This window comes from Mizuhopecten yessoensis, unplaced genomic scaffold (assembly GCF_002113885.1).
Source record: "Mizuhopecten yessoensis strain PY_sf001 unplaced genomic scaffold, ASM211388v2 scaffold11017, whole genome shotgun sequence".
In the NCBI taxonomy this organism is placed as follows: domain Eukaryota; kingdom Metazoa; phylum Mollusca; class Bivalvia; order Pectinida; family Pectinidae; genus Mizuhopecten; species Mizuhopecten yessoensis.
The window spans coordinates 544,326-561,814 of NW_018408837.1; the positions used below are offsets into that span (position 1 = coordinate 544,326).

General features: G+C 34.0%; 1 protein-coding gene across 6 annotated transcripts in view; it reads left to right on the top strand.

The window, feature by feature from the left end:
* Positions 1-17,489, top strand: part of LOC110464641 (huntingtin-interacting protein 1-like) — a 70,402-nt gene that overhangs the window by 17,911 nt on the left and 35,002 nt on the right. For all 6 annotated transcript variants that reach the window (XM_021519969.1, XM_021519970.1, XM_021519972.1 and 3 more), the window contains exons 7-16: positions 4,066-4,127; positions 5,368-5,508; positions 6,415-6,472; positions 7,230-7,305; positions 10,212-10,361; positions 10,708-10,757; positions 12,213-12,285; positions 13,010-13,102; positions 13,870-13,948; positions 16,990-17,078. In XM_021519969.1, the coding sequence (XP_021375644.1) occupies positions 4,066-4,127; positions 5,368-5,508; positions 6,415-6,472; positions 7,230-7,305; positions 10,212-10,361; positions 10,708-10,757; positions 12,213-12,285; positions 13,010-13,102; positions 13,870-13,948; positions 16,990-17,078 (871 nt within the window). The remainder of the gene's footprint in view (positions 1-4,065; positions 4,128-5,367; positions 5,509-6,414; positions 6,473-7,229; positions 7,306-10,211; positions 10,362-10,707; positions 10,758-12,212; positions 12,286-13,009; positions 13,103-13,869; positions 13,949-16,989; positions 17,079-17,489) is intronic.

Consider the following 17,489-nt stretch of genomic DNA (forward strand, 5'->3'; position numbering starts at 1 on the left):
TGAATTCGTGATTTTGTGATAATCAGGTTGGTAGTGTTACTTGACTAGTAATCCTCATTGCCATGTTTAACTCACAGATTTCCATGTATCGCAAAAGTAACACTATTGCAAATATAACCCTTTTTTTCCCGTAATATAATTAACCATACTTTATTTTAATATTGCTTACAACAAACTTTTCTCTAAATCTGATAAAAAAAATTCATCAAGTGAATTTTCCTGAACATTCTTGTCAAGGCTGTTGTCAATATATGCAGGTATATCAAAATGTCTTAAAATTTCGGGAGGATTGTGAATCAGCTGATTTTATGAACACTAACCATGTCATGTGAATGCCTTTTTCTATGAATTGCACAGCGATGCCATGTATAGGCAAGTGTGAATTATCTCCCTTTGTTTTGCTAACACGCTCACTGGTGCATGTTTTACTGCGTACTGCTAGCCCTTTTAAAAACTAACGACAATGTTACTATACCATGGTCTTGTTCTATGTAGACTCAAACTCTGTATGCGTGGAAGGAACTAAGGGACATCACCCATTGGAATGAAGCATACAGGAGACCACGTTTTAATTAAATTTAAAATGAAATTGAAATTTATACTACATTTTAGACACATTGTGAAAACGTTTTAAGAATTAACAGAGGAAATTAAATATTTTATAGATATTAAAAAAAATTGTCATTCGCCACAAATTCGTCATCATTCTTAACGTGAAGACCAAGAAGAAAAGGGGGAGGTAACTCTAATAAAACTCACCTAAAAGTTCATGTATGTACATCATTTAAGTATTGAAAGAATCAATCTTTACTATTGAGATATATATCTTTTTTGATTCCAAAATTTAGAAATTTAGAACAAGACCTGTTGGAGTTTGTTTTAACAAGTTTCATCAGCTAATTATACAGAATATCTTTTATGAGAAATTTTGTATCATCATTTTTTTCTCTCAAAACTAAGTAAACTGAAAATGGAATATGGTATTAAAATTAATCATACTGAGAAGTTATGAAAAAAGAATCTCTTATCTCTGCACATATTAAAAAAATAGAATTTGAAAAATTTGACTTACCATATTTGAGCCAAAAAGTGCCACAACCCTTGTAAGCGCCCCCTGTTCTTTTTTCTAGTGTAAGCATCCCATCCTTTCACCATAATTTAATGATTTACTTCAAAAAAGTGTCTATCATAGCTGAATTTTAATTCAGGAATGTTTTGAAATAATTGTAATTTCCCAACATGTGTAGCAGCTAGGGCTTTTATTAGGACAGATATGGTAATTTATCGTTTTGGCTTATGAAGCTTGATAGAACAGGATTATAAGGTGTGGAATTACGGTAATTTGTGTCACATCTATAGATAAAGCTGGATATTAAATGGAAGAGTGTGAATATGCCATGAGTTTTAACTTAATATATATATATATATACATACAAATGTATGCAGATTGCTAGTTATCCAAAGATCTTATACGGAACATCTAAAATCATTTAAATTATATATACAGACCATGTATACAAAATTTGCTAGTTATTCTTTAAACTGAAGAATAATATTTCCCCAAATAATCAAATTGTATATACAGAACTGCTCTTTATCCAAAATATTTATTAATTTAAACAAAACATTTAAAATTAATTAAAATATATATACATACAGCATTGCTAGTTATTCAAGAGAAGTATATCATCTTAAGAAAAAAAGTTTTTAATAGATATACAGAATTGATATTTATCCAAAAGATGTACAATCCTATACACAAAGTTTATAATAACTAAATGAGAATTGTTAGTTTTTTAGACAATTTAAAAAAATCATACATTTCAAATTATTTATCTCTGTTTTGAAAGTTTGACAGCTGTTCAAGGGTTTATCAAGATCTGTAATTTAGAAATGGACAGATTTGGAGAAAATAATTGACTAAAGAAGAAAACTTGTGATCATGTTTCATTTATTGTAAATGAATTGTATCATTTAATAGATTTATGTCTTCTTTTTTTTAGCAAAATGGAATTATTTTCAAATAAGAATGGCTGTGTTTATAAATCTAAATAATTTGTATCTAGTTGCTATTTATCATTCAATAGTCATAATTAACCCTAAAGGCAGAAGGGGTTAGGGGGGTAAAATGGTTAAGGCGTCTGACTGTCTACGAGCCCTGGGTCGCAGGTTCGAGGTCTATGTGGAGCAGTCCACAGGTACTAGCCATAGGCCGAAGGTTTTTCTTTAGGCACTCCAGTTTCCCTCCACCACTAGAACCTGGCATGTCCTTAGATGAGCTGTTGATAGGGCGTATAACACAAACAAACCTAACAAAACCCTGAAGTCAGAAATTTCTAAAAAAGAAAAGTAGTGAACATTTATTTTCACTTAATGGTTACCTGAAAGTTACTGTGTAAATCTTTTTTTTCATGGTCCCTTTATTTTTGGGGATTTGCTAAACGGTCTAGTGGCCATGGAACATATATAGTGCTAGAGTAAGGATGGATTAGATACCTACTGAGTTTGTGGGTATTTTTTTTTAACGAGAACTTGTTACCCCAAAAACTGCATCAATTAGAACAAAATCAACATTTACAGTATTTGTGAGGATATGAAAATATAAAAAACAATGAGATCTAATTTTTTGTTCCTTGGTTAGTTGTTTTTCAGTCATCATTTACAAATAAAAGCAAAAGTTTTAAATACTTATAATCCTATGATTATTATTGCTAATCTATAACCTTCCAGTGAATCTGGTAAGATCCATAGTCAGGTTCCCTTGCAACTGTTGTCGGTCACGCCCTACGCTAATCTTAAGATTAGCAGAAGGCTTATGACTGCAAGCAAACGCAGCAGGGAACAAGATATTTAAGATGCATAGCATTGATGTGGTGATGAGGACCATCAGGGGATTTTTTTTTAGTGTTGTGGTGTGGAGGCCTAATGAGGGGAAATTTAGATTGTTGGTTTAATTGTTGCGGTGACTCGGGGATTTATTTAATTCATGCATGGCCATGGACAAGTTCTGTCAGCTGTATTTTCGTGGTGATGGGTGCGTTAAAGATAGTGATGCAGAATGCTTTATTCACAGATTTAATATTGAGGATATTTATAATCGATTCTAGCTGGAAGCTCACATCTTTTAATACAAATAACATTTTAAATTCATTGATGGAAATTTAGTTCAAGTTTATAAAGAGATAATTATTCTGATCAGAAAGCTCAAGCAGAACCTTCTAACATTTCTGGTTTTGAAAAAGTAAATGTCCCCAAGTTGAAATAAACTGGTCCCAAAATTATCATATTACATAGATTTATACATGTACACTTCTATTCTTATACATTGTATACTACTACAGTTTATCATACTAGCTTTGATAATATTTTGACAGAAATAAAACGTAAGTTTTGCCTGTCAATTTAACTCGTTCACCCCTGAAGACACATTTGAACTCTTACAATTCAAAGGTTGGAATAGTTCATTATGAAATTTCAGGGGTGAATGAGTTAAAGATCAGTAAGCTGTGAAACAAGTAATATTCAATATCTCATTTTGCACATATCTTCACCTGCCGATTGACCATCTTTGAGTTTCCTTGCCCGGGATATAAAACATTGTTTGAAATATATTTTATTGAAACGATCGCAGGGAAACCAGAACATGGATATATCATGTTTACAGGTTGGCGTTTTAAAGACACTTTCCTTGATTTGATTGGTTTAGGCAAATTTATTCAGCTTTCTGATCCACAAACTTGTGAACAGAATATGTAGTATGTAATATTTTTCTGTAACATACATGTCTTTTATCTTACTGAAAAAAATGATAATGTGCTTGATACCAGAATTACGTTTGGACTAGGTTGTAATTTTAGTCTAAAATAGAGAGATATTTCTTTTTCAATTTTTTTTTTTTTATATATATATATATATATATATAATTTTAGGGGCGCCTAGGAAATTAGAGTTATACAAACGAGAGAAAAAAAAAGTTTACAATCCGAGGAAATCAAGAAACCAAATTAACTGTGTTAAAATGGGATAGGCTGTAATACATGTGTAATTATTGATGTGTCTCTGCAGTTTTGAGATATGTGTCGACATGCTGGACTACATGGATGAAATCCTTAACCTCCAGCAACATGGTGAGTATGTCAGTCAGGCTTGCGTTAAAGCAGTAAGCGGTACTTTTTTCTTAACCTTTTTTTTAAGGGTCCTGAAATTTAACACCTTTTTATAATTTTCAAGTATTTTTTTCATCATATTTCAGAGAAAAAAAATGTTTTAGATTTTAAATATTGACAATTTTTATGAAAGAGATGATATATGTTGTGTTTCCATTTTGGAAAAAAATCCAACAAACAAAAAACAACAACAACGAAAAGCAGACATTTTGTACATCTGGGCACTTTCCTACTACGTAAAATAGAGTATTTGCAATTTCATGGGCATCATTCTTCAAGACAGTTTACAGTAAACCCTGAGGAGTTAGAAAAATGACTGTGAGATGTACTCTATACATGTATTGCTCTTACTACATGTAAAGGGAAACACGATTCTTTGTTTCTCAGAGGTTGATCCTGTTTCATGAGGGCGATTGATCTAGGGCAATGAGTATTTCATCATGATGAAAAAAAAAAATGAAAAAAAACCCCAATAACACAATTGTAGAGATGATCAGGTTGACGAGCCACCGTTGTCGTCTGCTTCCATCATTTGGGACTGGGTTGTGGTGGGTCTTGCCGATTTTTCTAGAGAGGCTCCATTATAAGGGAAATATGACCAGGGAAACTTGAGCGTTTGAGGGCGACATGATGTTTTATTGCCCCGTCATGTGACTAGTATCATCCCTTTAGTTTCTGATCCATGGCGTTTTGACTATCCTGACGTCATCATTTTAACGCCGGTATTTTTATTGCAAATCTACTTCTAAAGTACGACAAATATTAATGCCAGTTTCTTCAATTTATTGTCAAAATTATAGAAATACCTAAAAATATAAGTACTAAGCTACATTCAGTTTACAATTAAAGTCCTATAATATATAACAGAAGTGCAGACAAATGCTCACAAAGTCCTAACACACCATATTCGACTTATCTGCAATCCTTTCCCAGGAATATAGCACTATCACTGTTAACAGAATGAAGTTCAAAGCGTAAATGCCGGTGAATCTTGATAACTGTATTACTCGAGGGTCCTTTGAGAAGTTATCTGAAGACAATAGACAACACTGACTAGATGACAGAAAATCCTGGTAATGTGATAAAAGGGAAAAAATGAACGTGTTTGGAATGAGATTATGTAGTGGAGTTGCATGCATTATATCTTATATTTGTTGAAAAAAATATTTTTGTTTGAAACTTTCCAATTTTTTCTCACCAGTATTTGGTTCTCTGGATATGTCCAGATCCAACTCCATGACCAACTCGGGCCAGTGCCGATTAGCTCCCCTGATTCTGTGTATCCAGGACTCTTGTCAGCTGTACGATTATATAGTCAAATCTCTGTTTAGACTACATTCTAGTAAGTATCGTTACTGGTTTTCTTTCAATTGAATATAAAATTATTTTTTTGTTGAATTTCGAAAAAATATTTAAAAAATTGTTGTTGATGTATTTAAGAAAACATATGTATCATATTTGATCGGTTATACATTCGTAACTGTGAATTTAAATTTGGTTCAAATTTAAAATTTTAATGTTGAAGAAATTTATTATTACCATTTAATAATTCATATCTATGTTTAAAAAAAAAAAACTCTGAAAAAAATATAAATATAATTAAAAAATGATTGGTTATGCTTTATTTAACTATTCCTTGAATTTTGAAAAAAAAATCATTATTACCTTTGAATAACTCATAACTTAATAGGTTAGAAATTTATCAGTTTTTGACTCTGCAAAGAAAAAGGAATTTTGAAAACTTTCTATTCCGTCTTTGCGTATTGCAGAGTTATCTTCTCTTGAGAGCAGGTATTGATTGTTACGTCATTGGTTTGTGTGAAAAAATGACGTCGTTTTCTCAAAAATTGATGATGTTACTCTCACAAACAAATGACGTAACAATCAATACCTGCTCTCAAGAGAAGATAACTCTGCAATACGCAAAGACAGAATATATGAAAATTGATTTGTTTATACAAATGTATCTTATGTTACTGTGTCTTCAAATTGAATAAAAAAAATCCTTGAATTTTGAAAAACATATAACCATTGAATAATTCATATCTGGTTTAAAACATTTGCAAAGTTCTCATAAAAAACATTTTAGAAATATAAATACAAGGAGAAAAATCACTAAAAAATAACAATATTTTGTAAAGAAAATTCTTGAAGAAGCATGTTTGTTTAAAATAGACAAACAAACAAACAAACAAACAAACAAAACAACCAAAAGTCACCGACTTAGAAAATGTAACATATATTTCAGGTCTCCCTCCAGATACATTATCGGGTCATAGGGACCGGTTTTTATCGGCGTACAAACGGTGAGTAGTGATATTCTTCTTGAAGTCGTTTCTTTTGAAGCATTATTATCCCTCTTCAAATTTAATGGAATATAAACATTGCAGCAGTACTTTACTTCAATATTCTAGTCCAAGTTCATTGATATTTTAAGCATTTGTTACTGTTTTTATACGACCGTCAAATTTGACGGTAGTATTATGGTATGGCGTTGTCCGTTCGTCCGGCCGGCGTAAACTTTGTTTGTCCGGCATTCTCCTCCTACAGTTTTCGACCGATCTCTTTGAAACTTGGTATACATTATAAACTTGATATGAAGTTGTGTCTCCATTAAAAGAATTTTGATTCGACAATTTTTCCGGAAGTTATTGCCCTTTGTTCATTTCAGTATTTGAATTTTGTCCAGAGATCTCCTCCTACATTTTCGACCGATCTCTTTGAAACTTGGTATACATTAAAATCATGATATGAAGTTGTGTTTCCCTTTAAAAGAATTTTGATTCGACAATTTTTACAAAAGTTATTGCCCTTTGTTCATTTTAGTGTTTGATTTTTGTCCAGAGATTTTCTCCTACATTTTTTATAGCATATCAACTAACCACTCTTAGAATGATGCAGATCTTATTTAAATGTAAGAAAGTATATAACACTATATGGCATTCGACGGGCGTATTTTGTTCCGCCCCGAGGTACTCTTTGTTGAATTTGGCCTGGTATTTTTTAATTTATTTTTCTTTAACAATGAATAGATGTAGAATCTTCTATTTCTTTTCGTTTCAGTCTTAAGCAATTTTACCTCAGCAGCAGTAACTTACAGTACTTCAAAAATCTAGTCCAGGTGCCGTTTTTACCCGAAGTAAGTATAAAAATTATGTTCACCTGAAACAAGTACAAAAATTTTGTCAAGGTGTCAATTTTATCTGATGTAAGTATAAAAATCTAGTAAAGGTGCTGTTTTATCCGACATAAGTAAAGAAATCCTGTCTGGGTGCCGTTTTAACCTGACATAGGTTTTCAAATCTAGTGTTTAGGTAATGTCCTTACTGACTGACATATCTCATCTTAGTGCAGTTCTTACCACAACAAGCATACAAATAATATTAAAAAAATTAAACATTTATGTTCCGTTTTGTAATCGAAAATAAACTTTAATAGTGCCAGCAAAATTACAATTTATTAAAAGGTTTATTTTTATCAAAAAAAATAATAAAAAAATAAAATAAAAAAAATATAAATATAAATTAAAAGTTAAAAAAGAACATAAGAGGCAGAGAAAACGTAAATATAAGTGCTTCAATATTCCCTATAAATTAAAAAGATAAGACTTAAAAAAATAAAAAAATGTGAACAAAGTTTATATATTAAAGTTTAAATGTATATTTAAACATGGTTTATGACACAACATTTACACAAACCTCCTCATCTTTATTTCTAAATGGCAGTTAGATATAAGTCACAGCACAGTCTGTAGCTATACGGTTTTCCCACTCACATCTACAGTGTGTGCGTTTGTTAAGACCAATATGAGATAACATCATTTGTTTAGGGTTTCTGTCCAGCCATGCAGCCTCCTGCACCAGACACATAACCTTATATGTCCTACTGACTAATGCTGCGTCATACAGCAACATTTCTAAGCAATGAGTAATAGTCACGTGACTTGTAAGAATCCTGGTTTTGATACACTGGCTGGTTCAGTTTTACAACTATCAGCGAGCTGTACAGAGGTACCCTCCATCCTCCCCTATTCAAGCCACCTTCACAAATTAAATTTGGTGCTCTCAAACACTGAACATAGCAATAGGGCCTTATCACTTCGGTGTAACTCAGCTCCTCCCCCATTCTCAGGGGGAGCTGTAGCACTTATACGTAGGGGTCGTTCACAGACCAGCTGCTTCCTGGCACCCCGTAAACACGCTAACTCAACATGAACTAAAATCGACCTTCGGCACAGCTCTGTTCCGCTGTGGGCTCCACCGGAATTACGACATACGCCACAGCCGCTTTCACACAGTTCATACAGCCCTATAGTATGTAGACTGTCCATATTATTTGCCATATATGGACACTATTAATAATGCATGCAAGTTTACGGCCGGGCCTACGCCACTTCGTCGAGACTTCAAAATTCTAGGTGAGGTTATTTGCAGAAAGTCTGTGAGTACCCTTATGTTGCCAAAATATTGTTGTATGAATAAATATGCTACGAATCTAACTAATTTGCTTGTTGTTGTTTCATAAGTAATGTTTATGTTATTTGCAAATCAAACATATATATAGAAATAAAATATGAATGTAGCGGAGGTCATTGTTTTTTCAATGCCTCTGCTAGAGATTGAACCATGTCCAGTCTGGGTGCATTTCCGACATATCATAAAATATTTTTTTTTTTTGTCCAGTGCCAATCTTACTGCTTTAATTCAATCACCCCTGTAATTTAATAATGAACTATTCCAACCTTTGAAATGGAAGAGTTCAAATGTGTTGCAGGAGTGAATGTGTTAAATATATAAAACTAGTCCGGGAGTTATTGTGACTTATGCAAGTGTAAAATTTTAGTCTAAGCTACAGATTTAACTTTCTCTTACCCTGGACAGGTGTATCCACACTTTTGCCTGTGTGAGATATCCTTGTCTCACCCTAGGGTTGAGACGGGTGGATTCCCCTATTCATAACAATGGTATGACATCACATCAACAATCTATCAACATTACCTCAACCCTGAATTTAGCCTGTAACATTAACATTACATTATGTATATGATACACAATGGGAGAACAGGATAAGAGAAAAAGAATCATTCACCCCTTTGGAGATGAGATTAATAGAATCTTTCACCCCCTTGGGGGTGAGATAGGAGAATCGCAACCCTAGGGGGAAGATTAAAGCCTCGTGTTTGGCAACTTAAGAATCCTTTCCCGAGGGTTGAGATTCCCCTATCTCACCCACAAGGGGGTGAATGATTCTTTTTCTCTTACCCTGTTCTACCATTGTGTATCATATACACGATGTAATGATAACGTTACATGCTAAATTCAGGGTTATGCCATTGTTATGAAAAGGGGAATCCCCGCGTCTCAACCCTAGGGTGAGACAAGGAAATCTCACACCGGTAAAAGTGCGGATACAGCTGTCCAGGGTAAGAGAAAGGGGAATCTCAACCCTCAGGGAAAGGGAAATATTCTTAAGTTGCAAAATCCTCGGCAAAGCCTGGTGTTTGGCAAATTAAGAACCTTCCCCCTTGGGTTGAGATTCCCCTATTTCACTCCCATGGGGTGGAAGATTCTATTACCTAGTCTTTATCAATGTACAAATTTGGTAAAAAAATAATTATATATAAATTATACAACATTTGATATAGCGCCCTATCTAGCTAAAATAAGCCACTCTAAAGCGCTTTACAGTTTATAAATATACAATTCATACAATCAATACAATTAGCATATACATTACTCAATACAATTTTTGAGGAATTCACAGGAGCTGCCTTATCAGGTGCTAACTACTAGTCCTATGCCACCTGGCTAATATCTCCCTATGTGTGTATGGCTGCATGTGTGCTGGAGATGTTTTGTGTCAAAGAACCATTCATACCAAACAGATGTACAAAAATCAAGTACAGATAGATTTTATCTGACAAAAATGAAAACTCAAGTTCAAGTAAGTTCCATTCCTCAAAACATCAGAACAGGCAGCATTCAAAATTAAAAAATAAACAAATTTGCATTATTATAACCCCAAACAATTTTTTTCTAATTTCAGGAACCACCTAATTTCTTGATCGCCTCTGACTTTAACAAACATGTGAAACCTGTGGCTGTTGTTCCCACGGAACCAGAGCCAGAACCTGAACTCGAAACTCCGGACACGGACAGTATCGGAGACCTGGTGGACACTTCCCATCCCCCGCAGGTAAACACCAACTATTTACATACCCCCTTAAGTATAAACATTTTCATCCCATCTGATATTTTTCATTTTAAACAGAAAAAGATAATTCCCCAACATAATAATGAAATAAATTAGAAATGTTGGAATTCAAATAGCAAAAAAATCATTTTTCCAACATAATACACAAAAATGAAATAATGTAAATGTACGATTCTTTTAAAAATAGCTTGAAAAGAATTTTGTTTGCAAATATTATTTTGCGAAAAAAACACAGAGGTAAAAAAAATGTTTACTTTTGAAAAGTGAAAAATATTCATAATATTTTAGCTGCAAGTACATTTACATTTAATGATGTTTCCACTTTTAGTTTGCTGAAACTTTCGGCAATGGCTTTGGTCCTCCAGAGACAGATGAAAGGTAGGTATCTTGGAATGTGACCGTAAGGTTTGATTAACGTGTGACTAATAGAATCATTCACCCCCTCGGGAGTGAGATGGGGGATCTCAACCTGAGGGGAAAGATTATCAAGTTGCCAAACAGGAGGCTTTGCCAAGTATTTGGCAATGTAAGAATCTTTCCCTACCCTGAGGGTTGAGATTCCCCTGTTTTACCCACAAGTGAGTGAATGATTCTTTTTCTCTTACCCTGTTCACCCATTGTGTATCATAGACACAATGTAATGTTAACGTAACAGGCTAAATTCAGGGTTGACGTGACGTTGATGGAATGTGGATGTGATGTCACACCATTGTTATGAATAGGGAACCCATCCCCCCCCCGTCTCAACCCTAGGGTGAGACTAATAGAATCTTTCACCCCCTTGGGGGAGAGACAGGGTAATCTAAACCCGAGAGGTAAGATTCTTAAGTTGTCAAACACTAGGCTTGCCGAGTGTTTGACAGCTTAAGAATCTTACCCCGAGGGTTGAGATCACCCTGTCTCACTCCCAAGGGGGTGAATGATTATTTTTCTCTTACCCTGTTTACCCTTGTATTTTACATAGACATTACATCAATGCAAGACAATGTTGATGTGATGCGGCTGAATTGTCGACGTGACGTCATTGTATTGTTGCAGTGACGTCATGGTATTGTTGCTATGACGTCATACAATTGTTGAGAACGTGCGAAGAGCACGTGTAGCTTGTCTCAACCCTAGGGTGAGATAAGAAAATCTCACACCGGTAAAATGGTGGATATCCCTGTCCAGGGTAAGAGAAAAGGATATCTCCTATCGGTTAAGTGTGGATACACCTGTCCAGGGTAAGAGAAAAAGAGAATCTCTCACTCTTGTGTGATCGTGCAGACAAAGAAATGTCAACCTGAGGGTAAGATTTTTTAAGTTTAAGAGTGCTTAACTTCATAAAATCTTATCCTGATGGTTGCTATTTTGATACGACCCTCAAATTTGACGGTAGTATTATGGTATAGCGTTGTCCGTTCGGCGTAAACTTTGTTTGTCCGGCAATCTCACTTCGCTCTCTGCATCCCTGGAATATGTTGTAGCAAAATCAAAGGCTCAGTGGGCATTACCTTGTGGATGAGGCCACAAGACTAGTTGATCCTTTGATGTACATCAAAAGAATCTCGCGGGAGCATGACAGTAAAATTGACAGGCTTCGAAGTTGAATCTACCTCCTCTGTAAAAAGACAAAAGACAAGTATCAATCTAGCGATTGGTCAGAATTTTTTACCTGAGGCGAATTAAATAGCAAGCCATGTGCTTTAAATTTCGCTACGACATATTCCAGGGGTGCGGAGAGCGAAAGTGAGCGTTACCCCTGGAGTATCTAGGATGAAGGTCTATGTACATGTACAACATGTTTTCAGCAGATAAAATGGGAGTACATTGAGCGTGATTTGTGTTTCACAGAGATTTGTTGATTGAGCGGTTGACGCGGGAGGTCCAGCAGCTGAGAGCGGAGCTGGAGAGGGTGAGAACGGAGGTATGTCGCAGTTATATAAGATTAAATGTGACGTGAAACGACTGTTATTATCAATAGCTACCTGGTAATTCTTGCCATAAGAGTTCAACAAGATGGCTGGCTGGTAAGGTTCTTATGTTATTCAAAGGTTTTGTACAACATATGCATCCTGGAGGTGGGCAACTTTCGCCCAATCAAACTTAAACCCTTCGCCGGTAAATTCAATATTCGCCCAGTTTTGATTTCACCCTATACATTTATTACTATGTATATTTTGTTGTTTACTTAAGTCTGCTGAAATGATAAATTCGCCCTTATTACGGAGCAGGAAAAAGGCAAAAAATTAAATTGCAGCGAACATTTCCTAGTATACAGTAGCCATTCATTTTCAAATAGGAGATGTATTTTTTATGTTTTTAAATATTTTTGGAATCGTTTGTTAGAAAATGGTGATAGAAAATGAAGTTGTTAGTTTTGTAACAAAAAATATTTGAAGGAATCAAGAATTTAAAATCTACATAAATTACATTTGTCCAAAAATATATTTGATTCTGACATTTCACGTTTTACTCTGCGAACTTTGGAGGTCATCACCGTCATATTGATGTTTTTGTTTTCCAGAAATAAGGTCATTATCAGTGCGAAATATTTTGGAAGGTTGTAAGAAAAATAGCAAATCTTGTCTACATATGAGTATTTTTACTGAAACACTTTGATGTTCAAATGTTTTTATTTACGCTTACAGGATATGAAAATCATCACAGCTCAAAAAGAGGAGATTGCAAAGTTGGAAAAAATTCTATCAGAACTACGTCTATCTGCAGACAAGTCCCTAAAGGTATACTATTATTGATTTGTTCAAAATTGTTTGTATATATCGTTATTTTGATTAAGAAATAAAACGAGTGTACGTTTTTGTGGTCTGCTATTTAGTCAACATAACACGAGAAAATACTGATTTAAAATGTTTGTTATTTTAAATTGCTCACATTGAATTACACGTATTTGAGAAAAAATGTATTATTTCGAGTTTTCATACATTGTTGTTGGTGTATAAATTGATTAAAAAAAAATGATTTGATTGTTGTTTTTTTGTATCTTAAATGTAGAATTAAACCATTTTATACTGTCACTATTTATTTGTCAGGAAAAATTTTGACTTTATAATAATTTATTTTTTATACTGTCACTATTTTCAGGCAAAATTTTGACTTTATACAAAAAATTGACAATGTATCAAAGGAGATATATAAAAGAATTATAAGGAAAAAACCCCAGAAAGAAAAAGTTAAAAATCTGTTGTCAGTTATAAGTGGCCAATATTTAGTGGAGTAAGTGTTGTAACAGCATGTTCTTTGAGTCTGCTATTTTGTTCAATATGCTGTTTTATTTCATTTATTAATACATCTTTGTCGCAAATAATATTTGCTGTTTATATATTTCACAGTGAAAATCTTAGGCAAAGTAAAAGAATTCTACTTATTTCTGGATCTTCAATCCTCAGATTTTTTTTGTATAAGGCTTCAGACCCAAAAAGGGCCTACAAATAGTCCTGAAGTTTGTACAAAAAATGAATTGTATTTTTTTAAATTTTATTTTTAACAGGAAAATGACAGTCTGAAGAAAAAGCTTGAAGAAGCCAGTGTACATGCAGGTGCTTCAGTTAAACTGTCCGAGTCAGAAAGTAAGATTTGAAATTATCAAAATACAGTCTAACTTCCATGTTTCGAACTTTGAGGGATCATTTGGAAAATTTGAAACATTGGGATATCGACTCATGAATATTGAACATCGATTTCCTGTAAATACAGAATGGGATTCTTCAAATATGTGACGAAAACACAGGCTTAAACATTTAATTTTAGTCATAAATATTTGATTTGTTATCAAATTTAACATTTCTTTGTCATTTAAATTTTCGAGGCTTGTACTGTTAAAATAACCACAGACATTTTCGTGTTCTAGTACATGTGAATATTTCACTTCAATTTGTTAGTTGTGATTTTCAGTGTTTTTATAACGATTGGGCCTTTGTTATACTTCAAATATACCTCGAAATAGCGAGAAATTTGACTCATAGAAGTTTGAGTTATGATAAGAATATTAATAGTATTAAATAAGGGAAACAATTCTGGAATTTGCAGTAAGTTCAACACATCGAGAAGTTTGAATCTTCAAAGTTCGATATATGGAAGTTCGGCTGTGTGTTTCATATTGTGATACACAGACTAGTCTTAAGTTTGATATTATGTGTTCGTTCATTTTCAGTTTGACAGAAATTCCTATTTTACACCAGAATTGAATGTTGTCACATTTACAATCTAAAATAACTAACAGATCTGTAGGTTAAGGGCACATGCTACCTTCCGCATTATGCCTGTGGGTTATGTACCCTTACCATTATCCAACAATTCAGAAATTCCTACATCGATGTAAGTTGTCGAGAGTTAATCAATATATCCCTGAAAGAAAGATTCCCAGCATGAAATAGAAAGAGTACAGGAACGCTAATAATGTACATAAAAACATATAGGAATTTTTGATAATTCAGTTGTGATGTCCAGTGTTTTTGTGTTTCAAAGATCCCCATACCACTGTCAAAAATTGCATATAAGTATTGGAAACTGTTTTCTGGAATAGCTGTGGTAAATCATTTCTAAAAGGAAAATGATATCTTTAGGAACTCTTATGAGAAATAATGAAGATAAAATGAACAAAACATAATCAACAACAGTGTTCGGAGTGTAAAAATTCAACGGGGCTTGACCGGGATTCGAACCCCGGACTTCTGATTGTTATACAATCACTTTAACTTATTCAGCTACCAGCTGGTCAACAGAAGTGTCCTGGCCTAACTTTGCTACAGTAATATCCAAAACGAAGTGAAGGGGAGGTAACTGTAAATAGGAAAAACGGCAGTAAAGTGGGCAGTAAAGTGGGACAGGGATACTTGAGCAGTGTTTCGAAAGGAATATTCTTAAATGTATTACAATCTTTTAGTGCACAGGTGGTAAACAGGTGGTCTGACCGAGATGCAAAGTTTCCAAAGGGGCCCCCTGCGGGGAGGTCGTCGGGCAACTTCTTACCGCACTATATGAAATCAAGAAATATGTATCTTAAGTCCAGGTTGAAACTAAAAGAATCCCCTTAGCAGTAGTTATTCATCATCAGAAGTTAATTGCACACATGTCAATATTCAAATGAAGAAATATTTGTTGGCATCTCTGCATTATTTATAGACACCAGGAACTCTCTATAATCGGATTATCGGTACATATGGGTACGGGACTAATTACCTTCCCTCAACCATGGGATAAACCTTTCTTAAAAGGGAATAGTCACGGGACGAATGCCCCTTTTCAAATGTTTTCATAAAGTGCATGTATGCATTGGCAATTATAACAAAAAGAAATGTTTGTGATTTTTTTTTTTATTACAACTCATTGTCTCTGACCACTTCATTATCCGATTCAATTCAAATTATTTCTTACAGGATTTACAATATTAAAACAAGAAATAATTTCATATAACTGGTACATTCGTCACAAATCAACAACAACAATAAATCATCGCAATCATTATTGTCATCACTTTTATCATTATCATCGTCGTCGTCGTTGATGACTTATAAATCAACATCATCGACTTCATCATCATCATCATCATCATCATCATCATCAAAATGCAACAACATTAACCCTTTCACCCCTAGGTAATTTGAGTAGACTCTACCATGCATTCATCTGGATGAGTCCGTTATGGTCTACAGTGGTGAAAGGGTTAAGTAATTACCATATTAAACATGAAAGATTGTACAAACAAAACATGGACATGATATAATTGGACAAGATTAGGTTAAACAAAGTTATAACTTTAACCAACAATTCCTTTGTTAATTAGCTTCAATAATAATTTTTTTCTAACAAGTTCAGCTCTTTTCCATTGTGTGTATTTACTTTTTCGATAAGTTTGAGTACAGATGGTTTTTGCCAGTATTAATTTTTAATATATTTTCTCCTTAGATCTAGATGACCTGGGCAGGTAAACAGAAAATGAAATTCATCTTCTATCTCTATTAGGTCAGAGCTACTGCAATATCTATTATTCCTTGCAATATTTACATAACAAAACAAGTTTATCGGTGTCCCAATTTGGACAAACAAATTAGCGAGATCAATGCTTTTAAATACTTATTCATAACATAAACAGTATTTCTGTTGATCAAATTTCAGCTTTATTCACTTCCTGGCTGTGTGGAAGAATACATCGGCGTACAAATTATATAGTTGTTAGGGCAGTTATTTTCTCCTTGGAATACTTCCCACCTGCAATAATGCTTGCGTAACGTAATTCCTTGCGCTATCTTTTGACGCAGCTCTTCGCTTCGCAGCTCACGCGTACCGGTTTTCACTCGCTAACACTTCCCACGGCAAGTCCTTTTTATTACAATGAATTGGTTTTCTATGGCATGCATAAGTAGCTATGACGCAGAACAAAACGTTGGTCAAACAGGTAGAAATCCCCATAATTATCTGAAAATTATACATTTTTATGAATATGTATAAGCAAAATCCAACCGTCCTATTCCATAAGGAGGCTCACTTGATATGTTTATGTAGTATTTCAAAAAAAAAACACAAAAAAAAACAAAAAAAAACTTCACCATCACGTGATGTCGCTTTAATAGTTATAAAGATACAAGAATATTTCGTTATTATTTTTCAGAAGCGACAAAAGCCAATGAAGAAAAATTCAAGAAAATGAAAGACATCTATGGAAAATTACGAGAGGAGCATGTCAACTTGTTGAGAACGGTAAGCTTTCGTAAAGTGTTTAACGTTACAATCAGTGTCAAGTTATCACCATCTGATCAAAATTATATTTAACAAGGGATTTTTTATTAAAGTTTAATTCAAACTTTCCCTTCGCCCAAGCTTGTTCAGTTAATACATTTGTATGTCTCTGTGTCTCGGGGGCCACGGTGGCCGAATAGTTAAGGTGTCTGACAGTCTAAGATTGCGTGGGGCCTTCCAGGTACTGGGTGCAGCAGGTTGGTGGTTTTTTAGGTCACCTGAGCTTTAGCTCAAGTGACCTATTGCTATCCGTTNTACTCCTGTATTCCTCCACCGCCAAAACTTGGCATGTCCTAAAATTAATAAAGCTGTTAATAGGATGTTAATACAAACACACACTCTGAGTATCATTATCCTAATTGCTTTTGAAGA